Genomic DNA, 12,504 nt, shown 5'->3' on the forward strand with positions numbered 1-12,504 from the left:
TGTCTTGAGTCTTCCTGATCCTTCTCTTACGCCAGGAGCTGTTCTTGTTTTAACAAAACCTTGACCGTATGCATCTACCTATGGCTGTAACTAGAATATGCGTGCTATGCGAGCGCCCTTTTTTTGCTAAGTTACTCTATGAACACCTTTGCTGAAATAAATAAGATTGTGGCATGTTCAAAGGAACTTTTATGCAAATATCTCTGTATGGTTAAATGTGTCTTAAATATGTCTTCATAAGTTTCAACAATAGTAATAAATGAGATGCTTTTACAATCAATTAAAAATTGGATATGCACATTCTGGTATTTTCCATTTAAGTAATTTAAATCTCTTTACATCCAACAGAAAACTATCCTTTATTTGCACAAAATGTTTAAGAATAATGAAGAAAATACTGTAAATCTGCAAAAGCAAAGTCCGAAACATTGAGTTCCAGTATTCAGGAAAACATAAGTGCCGACAGAGGCAGCCGAACCTGAACATAAACTGACAGATCTTTGAAGTACGTCAAGGGCAATTTGGTGGTTCTACGAGTCTCAGCTGTGCACCTCCGTGCCTCAAGATGAAGAGATGACCTCTAGAAAATTAAGGCAACATGTCCAATACCAGCTCTGATCATGAGGTGGTTACACCAGTACTCTGCTTCCTAAAGTGATATCAGACCACCATTCAGTGCTAAAGGTGTATTGAATGGCTCTTTCATGCCATTCCACAGCAACCAGCGAAAAGCACAGTTAACTGAAAGTTAAATGAAATGGGGGATCTGCTATATAAAACACATAGTATATTTACCAAGACTAAAACTGCATCAGAGAACACACACAGGGGAAAAGCCATACAAATGCAATGAATGTCTGAAGAGCTTTAGTCAATTATCAGGCCTAAACAAGCATCAGTGAACACACACAGGGTAAAAACCATATCATTGCAGTGAATGTGGAAGTAGTTTTATGGAATCATCAAAACTCATGAGTCATCAGCGAAACAACACTGGGGAAAAACCATTCAAGTGCAATGAATGTGGGAAGAGCTTTATATGTTTATCACACCTAAAACGGCATCAGCGAACACACACTGGCGAAAAACCATTCAAGTGCAGTGAATGTGGGAAGAGCTTTATACATTTATCACTCCTAAAATGGCATCAGAGAACACACACAGAGGGAAAACCATATCCTTGCAGTGAATGTCTGAAGAGCTTTAGTCAATTATCACACCTAAAACAGCATCACAGAACACACACAGGAGAAAAACCATATCCTTGCAGTGAATGTCTGAAGAGCTTTAGTCAATTATCACACCTAAAACGGCATCACAGAACACACACAGGAGAAAAACCATATCATTGCAGTGAATGTCTGAAGAGCTTTAGTCTATTATCAGGCCTAAAAACGCATCAAGGAACACACACTGTGGAAAAACCATTCAAGTGTAATGAATGTGGGAAGAGCTTTACATATTTATCATACCTAAAATTGCATCAGAGAACACACACAGGAGAAAAACCATATCATTGCAGTGAATGTCTGAAGAGCTTTAGTCTATTATTAGACCTGAAACGGCATCAGAGAACACACACTGGAGAAAAACCATATCCTTGCAGTGAATGTCTGAAGAGCTTTAGTCGATTATCACACCTAAAACGGCATCAGAGAACACACACTGGGGAAAAACCATACCATTGCAGTGAATGTGGAAGTAGTTTTAGTTCCTCTTCAGGATTAATGCATCATCAACAAACACACACTGGGGAAAAACCATTCAAGTGCAATGAATGTGGGAAGAGATTTTGTCGCTTATCAGACTTACATAGACATCAGCGAACACACACAGGGGAAAAGCCATACCATTGTAGTGAATGTGGAAGTAGTTTTAGTTCCTCTTCAGGATTAAGGAATCATCAACAAACACACACAGGGGAAAAACCATACCATTGCAGTGAATGTTCGAAGAGCTTCAGTCACCCTTCAAACCTACGTAGACATCAGCGAACACACACTGGGGAAAAACCATACCATTGTAGTGAATGTGGAAGTAGTTTTAGTTCCTCTTCAGGATTAAGGAATCATCAACAAACACACACAGGGGAAAAACATACCATTGCAGTGAATGTGTAAGTCGTTTTAGTGATTCTTCAACATTAAGGATTCATCAGCGAACACACACTGGAGAAAAACTATACCATTGCAGTGAATGTGGGAAGAGATTTTGTCGCATATCAGTCCTACATAGACATCAGCAAACACACACTGGAGAAAAACCATAGCATTGCAGTGAATGTGGGAAGAGATTTTGTCACTTATCAAACCTAAAAGTGCATCAGAAACACACACTGGGGGAAAACCATTCCAATGCAATGAATGTGGGAAGAGATTTTGCTGCTAATCAAGCCTAAAACAGCATCAGAAAACACACACTGGGGAAAAAACATTAAAGTGCAATGAATGTGGGAATAGCTTTTTTCAATTATCAAATCTAAAACGGCATCAGCGAGCACACACTGGGGAAAAACTGTAGTATGGCCCCTAGGGTCACACTATTCTTTGCTAAAGTTAGCCTGAGTTAGCAATCAATCAATCAATCATAGACATTTATAGAGCGCTCTACTTACCCGGAGGGTCTCAAGGCGCTATGGGGAGGGGGGTGCTGCTACTGCCCGAACAGCCAGGTCTTGAGCTTCTTCCTGAAGGCGAGGTGGTCTTGGGTCAGGCGCAGGTCGGTCGGGAGGGAGTTCCAGGTCTTGGCGGCCAGGTAGGAGAAGGACCTTCCTCCTGTTGTCGTTCTTCGGATGCGGGGGACGGCGGCGAGGGCGTGACTGGCTGATCGGAGGTGTCGTTTGGGATCGTAGAAGTTGATGCGGGTGTTGAGGTAGCTCGGGCCTTGATCGTGGAGGGCTTTGTGTGCGTGGGTGAGGCGACGGAAGGTGATTCTCTTGTTGACCGGGAGCCAGTGCAGGTCTCTTAGGTGTCCGGAGATGTGGCTGTGTCGTGAAACCATTTAAGCTGCGTGTCTTTTTATTTTTGCACACTACACTCTGTATCTTCTTGTTCAAGACGCCTTTGTGCCCACATGAGCTCATATTGTTATAGTTTGCTCAAAGCGTACAAGGTCAAAAAACAAGCCACTGTGCTTTCCAGTTCTGGTCAGTCCGTACTATCTAGACATAACATTTGGCACTTCTTGGCACTATTGAGAAATGCTTGCATTTTACTAACACACAGCAGCTTTCTCAAGACAGATGGAAGACTAGAGCCTTGCTGAGCCTATGATGTAACCTTATTCCTACGTTTGAAGGTGAGGGGTTCCCTAGAATTGGCCCAGAGATCTTCTTTTATATAATTTACATAATCCTACCAGGGGAGGGTGTCTAGGCGCTATAGCCGTAATATCCACTGGTCATTCAGAATGATCTTCCCCTTCTTATTTCATTGTATTGTAACTTTGATCATTGTTTTTATCTTATGTATTATTCTGCTGGTGCTAGCTCGTTTACTGCATTATTGAACAACGCACAGTTTGTTAGTTGAAAAAAAAACATTTTAAACTTTACGTAGACTCTGCATTATTTGGTGTGGACAAGCAAGGGTGAGTGAGCAAAAGGGTGTGCAATGCATTGCTACCGCGACTGAGAGGTCGGGAGTTCCGTGTTCTGGCTTTGTCTAAGCATTAGGTATCTTCGGAAGGTCTGGGGAGCTAATTAGAGTCTATAGCTAGTCGGTCTAGGGATTGTGGGTTCTTAGCTGTAAGTGCGGTACAACCAATCATGCACTAATGGTCTATTTTCTTGTGCATAGTTCTGTATGTGCAGAATCTCTACAACAAAACCATTCAAGTGCAGTGACTGTGGAAGTAGTTTTAGTGACTCATCAACATTAAAGGTTCATCAACGAAAACACACTGGAGAAAAACCATATCATTGCAGTGAATGTGGAAGTAGTTTTATGGAATCATCTAAACTCATGAGTCATCAGCAAACGCACACTGGAGTAAAGCCATACCATTGCAGTAAATGTGGAAGTTGTTTTAGTTCCTCTTCAGGATTAATGTATCATCAACAAAGTGCAATGAATGTGGGTAGAGATTTTGCCGCTTATCAGTCCTAGATGGACCTCAGCGAACACACACTGGAGAAAAACCATTTCAGTGAAATGAATGTGGGAAGAGATTTTGTCACTTATCAATCCTACATGGACATCAGCAAACACACACTGGAGAAAAACCATACCATTGCAGGGAATGTGGAAGTAGCTCGAGGCCCTCACATGGAACGCCCCCTCCTCACCCGAGGCTGCGGCGCTCCTCACCCGGCGGGCCCGGTGTTCTAACTTAGTACAACGGCGCCTCGTTCTGCGTCACTTGACCCCAGTGGCAGGGCACCCCTCTCCTCAGCGGCCGAGGAGGTCCCAACCGCCCCCGGATATTCATATTTCAACCAATCTCGGAGCTTCTTGTGGTGAAACCCTACAAAAATTACAACAACTTCCGCTCCTCACGGCCCCTCGGAGTGCACATGAACAGCGGACAATTGGAAAATCATCTTGGAAAGATACTTGTCCTGCTCGCCAATGACAAAAATATTATAACTTACTACTAGTAAAGTGACTTTACAGCAGTGATGTGCCGGTCACTCTCATGAATGCCTGTGTGTGCACAGCTACAGGCGCTCCTTCTACTGTTAAACAAACGCCTGTGTCACCTGTACTGATGAATCGGGTGTTTCCCGCAGAGGCTTCTGGGTATGCAAATGACTGTGGCTGGCCACACCCCCTCCAGTGACAGCAAGGCTCCTGCAGCAGCCCCATGGGGACTTGTGCTCTTCATCCTAATTGTATAATTTTCGTCTCAAGTCGGTTTCCATTCTCTTAAAAACACATTTTGAAATGTTAAAAATGGTGCCAGCAGATAATTATTGTAATTACACTGATAACCAGTATGTAAACAAAAGTAAGACCACCTTGATGCACTTCATTTGTTCCCTTCCTTGTCAGAGCGTCATTTCAGACTCCGCCCCATCTGTCACAGTTATTATTCAGGGTCCCTCTATAGACTTTACCAATGCTTCGTTTTTAATGACCTATGGTACAATACACTAATAACCCGAAATTTCCCTTAGAAACGTAGTATGCCTAGTTTTGTGCATTTCAACTTGAGGACTGATACTCTGCCCCCTTCGTTCTTAAATGTCTGTTCTTATCATATTCAAGGCCACAAAGAGCCCTGCATTTATATGAAAATAAAGCAGCTTTATGGTACGCACAGGATTGTGGGTATGCAGAGTGGTGGTGACGTGTTGAAGGTTCCTATGAAGCCTCCCGACCTCTAGCGGCAGGAAGGAGCGTTGCACCGCCCGCTCCTTTGAGCAGGTGCGCGTCAGTCCTTACGCACGGCGCCTCGCGCTGAGTGACGTCTTACGTCACCTTGTGTGGCTGAAACAGCAGGCGCTCCTCTCCTCAGCGGCCGACGAGGCACAACCGCCCCGGGAGACCTTACATTTCAACCAATCACGGAGCTTCTTCTAAAGAAACCCTCCAAAAATTAAGAAAAATCCCGCTTCTCACGGCCCCTCGGAGTGCGCGTGACCCACGGAGTAATAAACAAAAGATTAAGATACTCATTTGAAAGTTGTGCCTTCCACACAATCACGATAACTTCCTACTCGTAGGGAGACTTTACAGCGGTAAGGTGTCAGTCACTCTTATGAATGACTCTGTGTGCACAGCTACAAATACTCCTTCTGCTATTAAATAAACGCCCATGTCACCTGTACTGATGAATCGGACGTTTGCCGCAGAGGCTTCTGGGTATGCAAATGAGTGTGGCTGGCCACGCCCCCTCCAGTGACAGCAAGGCTCCTGCAGCAGCCCCATGGTTTCTTGTGCTCTTGGTCCAGGCTGAGAAGAGTCTCAAAATCCAGCAATAAAGGGAATGTGTGAAGCAAATTTAATAGTGACAAAAAGTGACACTAGAAGTCCCGCCACAAGTAATCCTGCTGAAATAAACAAAACAAGCATTGGCATAGCCAATAGGTCTTGCCTTTGGGAACTAATAAGTGTTAAGGCAGAGATATTGAGTTTGTGTTTGTTTTTAAGCTGTGTTGTGCAGAAGTCTGCAGTATGCTGAAATGTTATAATAAAGAAGTGTGAGAAGCATTTTTGTTAGTTTAGTTATGATGTATAATGTACAACAAAATGACGATGATAAAAAACTATTAATTATAAGTAATGATTTGAGGTTTTTTATATGTTTGAATGCTGGCAACTTGTATCTGCCTGTTCTAATCGTTGCTTTTTATGGTGTTTATTGTTAAAGGGGTGGGTATAAATAACAGGAGAGTGAAGGTTACTTAGTTAGTTAGTGAGATTGATAGATTTAGTGAGTTAATTAGTGAGAGATAGTTAGTGAGAGATTGAGACAGTTAGTAAGAGTGATAAAATTAGTGAGAGAGTTAGTTAGTGAGAGTGAGAGAGTTAGCGAGTGAGTTAGTAAGAGTGATAAAATTAGTGAGAGAGTTAGTTAGTGAGAGTGAGAGAGTTAGCGAGTGAGTTAGTTAGTGAGAGAGAGTTATTGAGTTAGTGAGATTTAGTTAATGAGAGTGAGAGAGTTAGTGAGTTATTTATTGAGTGAGTTAGTTATGGTCACCAATTATAAGTGAAATGGAAATGTCAGAATTTCATTGCTCTGGTTTACTCCACCCAGGAGTAAAGAAAAAAAACAACTCCACTAACCCATGTCATACACTAACTACAGGCAGCCAGTAAAGCTGTACTGGGGCCACACAGGCGTGACGGTGAAGCACCCTCTACAGGGACAGGCTACAGATGGTAAATTCTCTACTCTGTCCACCCGACGGCAAGGACAGGATACAGCATCCATGGCAGAGTCTACTCAGGACAGGTGTGAGGGACCTGAAGGCATGCACTAAATACAGCAATTTGTTTACATGCTTTGTAAGGTCCACCCCGGAGCAGCTCCCCTAGCAGGGGTGGATAGCAGAGCCTGCTCTGGGAGGAGTAAAGTTTAAAAGATGACTGACTGAGAAGAGGGGTGCAGAGAAGAATCTGGTTTATTCCAAGCCCCATCCAGTGAAGATGTAGTGGCAAGAATAGGAATTTGCCTTTCTGCCCTGCAATGTTATCTTAACTTATACCGCGCTCAGCTGCCCCAGCAAAGGGGTATCCCGGCGCAATACAAGGCACCCAAAACACAACACTGTTAAAAAGCTAGAGACAAATGGATCAACAAAAGAATCAGGTAGAGAAAAAACTAGACAAATAAAATAGTCTTGATAGCCCGTCTAAACAGCAAGAGATCTCCAAGGGCCCGGATGTGAGGGGGGAGAGCATTCCAGTGCTTCGCCGCTAACACCCGGAAACAGCGACCGCCGACTCTGCTCAGTCTGAAGCGCGGAACCGCTGCCAGATTTTGGCCCAGGGATCTAAGGGTCCGTGAGGGTACATATGGCCTCAACAAATTCTTCAATATTTGGGGAGATGAGCTCTTGAGGATTTTGAAGGCAAGGCATAACACCTTGAATTTGATCCTCTGGTTCACCGGAAGCCAGTGGAGAGAGCGCAACGCATTAGAGATGAACAGTACCTTGGCACACCAATCACCACTCTGGCTGCAGCGTTTTGAACTTGCTGCAGCCGGGTGAGTTCTGACTGATTAATCCCCACCAAAAGCGAGCTAGCATAATCCAGCCGGGACAGCACTGACGCTTGGACCACTAGCTGCCTAGTCAATGGACACCAGAGCTCGATGCCCTGGCAGTGGAGGGCAGGTAGGGGCAGTGCAAAGATTTCAGTGGCACAGGCGTGTAGTGCAAACAGTATGCATGGGAGGGGGTGGGCCAGGTGCATAGAAGGGACACCAGCAGGTAGCTACAAGGCCTTCGGCTCCCACTCCACTCAAAAACAGCCGGTGTGGATGGAAAAAGCAGGATGCAATGCACAGCACACACAGCCTACAACTACCACTCCACTCAAAAACAGCCGGTGTGGAAGGAAAAAGCAGGATGCACCGCACAGCACACACGGCCTACAAGTCCCACTGTACACGTCGTAGTGGCCGGTCACCTGTGGACTGCAGCATCTCACCAACCTCTTAAGACACAGCAGAAGCCTTTCATTATCGGTGGCCTCCACCTAGCATGCACCTCACTCGTGGTTGTTTTACTAGTGATGATTTACAAATGCCAATGCTGTCAGTGCTCACAGGCATTTTATCATTTGTTAAGGAGACCACACTTAACCCAGCCCTTAAACTGCAGGCAGCTGAAATGGCACTTCACAGAAGCTAGTTGGAACAAGAGACAGAAAAAAAATGCAATCAAAAACAGAATTCTATGTTTGAAGGTTTACACGGGAGTGGTGCAGCCGTATGAGAGTACTAGGCAGTTACCTACGACATAAGCTAACTGGGTCACCGATATATATCTAAAGAACCCAGTTTCAGAAATTAAAAGAGACACAAAAATTGTGGCACTTACTGCATGGTCTGTCTATGGAGATAGGGTTCATTACCATGCACCCATGTGTGGGCTACACAGAAAGGCAGTGAGTGGAGCGGCCACACTGAAGACTGCCGAAGGGCATCTAGACTCCAATCCACTCATCTCCACATGACCAAAATGTGGGCTTCGGAGCAAAGAGCTTATCTCCCAGCCCGTACTTCTCCCAGATGCAAAAAAAATAAACACACTGGAGCACCTAGACAATATTTACCACCTGCCAAGCCACCCTCTACATGTACGATTTGCAATGGCAAAAGTTGGCTCTTTCTTTTGAACTTTACGCCTGCCAAGTTGTGCTACACTGAAGAACACGGGTACAAAGTCAGGGCATCCCAAATGTGCCATTTACACGTCAGAAAATAAAAGAAACTGTGCTTAAACAGAACAGAGTCTGGATAAAAGGGGTTTCGTGTTATCGGGGGACTTCGTTTTCTGCTCACAGAGCGCTCAGCTCCCAGGACAGAACTGTATTCTTCGCTGCAGTCTCCCACGGATAGGACACGCATATCCCAACACCCATAACAAGAGCTCCAGCACACACACCACTCACACTGGACAAAAGTAACTCCCTGGTCAGGACAGGTCCTCTTTGAGAGAGTAAATGGACGGCAAAGCACAGCAGCCTTCCAGCATCTGTGGACACAGTGGTTCAACAGGTACCGACTGGTATATATCGGTCAGTGTTGCCGAAGTGTGAAGATTAGCCAGCCCTAAATACTGACTTGGTGAGCTCCATTGTGACAGCTGGTGTAAGTAAGCAAGAGTGAGAAGGGACACGCCTGCCCTCCCTAGCTTGAGGAATGCATGCACTTACACATGTAGACAAGAAGGGCACAGCAAAGTGGGAACAAATCACTTATTTGATTTAAAACAAGCCCGGCCGCGAATACAACTGCAGCGTCCCGCAAGTGCTTGCGAGACGCTGCTCATTACAGCAAATCATAGGCCGAAGTCCCGCGAGTGGTGCACGAGCACTTGCGAGCCGATGCACATAACAGCAAGCCATAGTCCGGAAGTCCAGAGCGATTCCAAGAGGTAATTTTTCCTAGAGCAGCGCGTGTGTGCTGCCTAGGCAAGACCTAAAAAGGGAGTGACTTAAGGTCACACGGATGGCAGGGGTTCCAAGGTCAGTTATGGCTCCAAAGTGAGCAGAATAGACGCTCTGGTACCTCTCAACTGTCAACAGTGTCTCTATGGTTACACATTATTCAGCGCCTTGAGACCCTCATGGGTATGTAGTGCGTTATTATGAACACAACTTTGTTAACATTGATGATAGAGTACCTCATAGTTCCACAATGATGCCCCTTTCACAGGAGTGGTAACATGGAAACTGATCAACTTGATTGTTCCTGTAACAACTTGTTTGCGTCATGTTGTTTGTATAACTTTTAATTCTGGAAAAACATTGTTTTAAACAAGCATTGGCAATGTCAATCAGTCTCTCTATATTTTTGTGTTAAGTGGTGTCATTTTTACTAAAGAATATTCTTTCAATGTTATTGGTATGTGCTGTATACAATATTCATCATTTTAATTATTATATAATGGTTGCCTTCTTGTATTATCAAAAAACAAAAATAATGACGCTTTAAATTTTGTAATTTCTTTTATTAACTTTCATAAGTAATGTTATTTTGTTGTACTGTTAAGACATTTGCAATGGCTTAAAAGAATATATGCAGGATTTTTTGTGATTTTTTCAAAACAATATTTTTTTTAATACAAACTATTGTAAAATTTGATACTTATTATAAAGCTACATTTATCCAATATATTTCAAAACATTATCCGTATAACATTTGTACAACTGTGTATTTGTCTCCTCTTAAAATTTTGACTTTTGTTTTTGCAGTGTAGCTCTTAAACATTGAAAGTGCATGATTTATTGTAAGTTTTGTTTAACTTTTGTAGACAGAATAAAATAAGTTATGGAGGAAAGGTTTTCCAGTAACAAGTATACATTTTTTTTTAAATCTGCTTGCTAACCTTACTTCTTAGATTATTTTGTTCATTATATTGTATTGACCTTTGGGTACTGTTAGTTCACTGACTTATGACTATAGTGTATTGTCTTCAATTAGTCAACCTTTTACTATTATATTTATACTTACTACTGGTGTGATTCTGTATTCTTATATTGCATTCCCTTATTTTATTCCGAATGAATTCTTTTAATTAAATACGTAACTTATGTTTTACTAGCTTGACATTCTATCATTTTCCGCTTTTTACTGATTTGTTGTCAAATTAATGGTTTAATACTTTACTATTTTATATTCACTATTTAATATTTAATGATGTTTGTATTTCCTGCTAATAAAAAATGATAACACAAAAAAAGAAAGTGCATGATGTACTGGTAATTCTGTATATACAGCTAAATGAGTGTTATTATAAAAAAAATGTTTGTTTTCTAAGGTAGTTTTGTATGTAAGTAAAAAACATTTTTTTCCTTTTTTTTCTACTATTATTTACATTTTGTAAAAATATATACAGTACAAAGACATAATGCCTAAACATTGTATAATATGAAATTCTTTATAAATCAATGTTCAAATAGTTCTAGTTAAAATCTTATGCTGTATAATATTTGTAAAACAATGTATTTATTCTCCATATATATATATATATATATATATATATATATATATATATATATATATATATATATGTAAGTTTTATTATACAGGTAAATGAATGGTAACTTTTTTTCCTAAGGCAGTTTTGTATTAAAGTAAATAAACATGTTACTTTTCTTAAATGTTAAAAGTATTTCTTTATTCTATTTTTTTTTTTACAATTGGCTTTTCTTGTAGAGTCTGTTTAATACATCCATTAGTATATATGACTTCACAGGTTGCAGGTAAATGTTCCATCAATTCATCTGTTAAGTCTTCTGTAAGCATGAGCAGTAATTCCATTCCGTGAAGCAGAACCAGTTATTAAACTGCATCCACAACTGCTTTGATAAACCAACTTTACATGCTTAAAAGCATATAACCAATTCACAAAAATGAACTAACAAACATCAGACAATGAGAGAGGTGATGATTTTGGGGGACTCTAACCTAGGGGTAGGACCAAGCAGATGCCTTGAGCACAAAGAGCATATAATTCTGAACAATTCAGTGGTGGTCCCATTCTCTTAGAACCACCCCAAGCACAGTCATGGGCAAAAATACAACTAAAAGCTCCTGCAAAGCATTATGGGATAAGATTAGCATCATTATTAGCATTCATGAAAGGGTTTCAATGTTTTTGAATTTTACTCATCAGGGACATCTAGGGACGACGAGGTGAACTGCAGCTTGATGTATAATATTTTAAATGCTATTGCATTTGCCTCATCAGGGATATCTAGGGACGACGAGGTGAACTGCAGCTTGATGTATAATATTTTAAATGCTATTGCATTTGCCTCATCAGGGACATCTGGGGATGACGGGGTGAACTGCAGCTTTATGTATAATATTTTAAATGCTATTGCATTTGCCACATCAGGGACATCTGGGGACGACGAGGTGAACTGCAGCTTGATGTATAATATTTTAAATGCTATTGCATTTGCCTCATCAAGGACATCTGGGGACGACGAGGTGAACTGCAGCTTGATGTGTAATATTTTAAATGCTATTGCATTTGCCTCATCAGGGACATCTGGGGATGACGAGGTGAACTGCAACTCTTTGTAGAAATATTTGGATACTATAATATTCACTTCCCACTGCTAATCTCGTCCCATAATGCTTTGCAGGGGCTTTTAATTGGGACTGTATTTGTGCCCATAACTGTGCTTGTCGTAGTCCAAAGAGGATGGGACCACCACCGATTTGAATCGTTCAGCAGGATGTGCTCTTTGTTTTGAAGGCATCTTCTTGGTTCTCCCCCTAGGTTAGGGAGGATCTCAAAATCATCACCTCACTGCTTGCTAGAATATTAGTTACATTTTTGTGAAATGACTGTATGTATTTTAGCATGTAAAGAAG

General features: G+C 41.8%; 1 protein-coding gene across 1 annotated transcript in view; it reads left to right on the top strand.

Annotated features, from left to right (window-relative positions):
• Positions 1-11,119, top strand: part of LOC144805419 (uncharacterized) — a 78,743-nt gene extending 67,624 nt beyond the window's left edge. The window contains exon 3 of the mRNA XM_078671979.1: positions 349-11,119. Within this exon, the coding sequence (XP_078528105.1) occupies positions 954-2,120 (1,167 nt within the window). The 5' untranslated portion in view covers positions 349-953 and the 3' untranslated portion in view covers positions 2,121-11,119. The remainder of the gene's footprint in view (positions 1-348) is intronic.
• Positions 11,120-12,504: the final 1,385 nt, after the last annotated feature.

Source organism: Lissotriton helveticus (genome assembly GCF_964261635.1).
Source record: "Lissotriton helveticus chromosome 1_1 unlocalized genomic scaffold, aLisHel1.1 SUPER_1_unloc_1, whole genome shotgun sequence".
Taxonomy (NCBI): domain Eukaryota; kingdom Metazoa; phylum Chordata; class Amphibia; order Caudata; family Salamandridae; genus Lissotriton; species Lissotriton helveticus.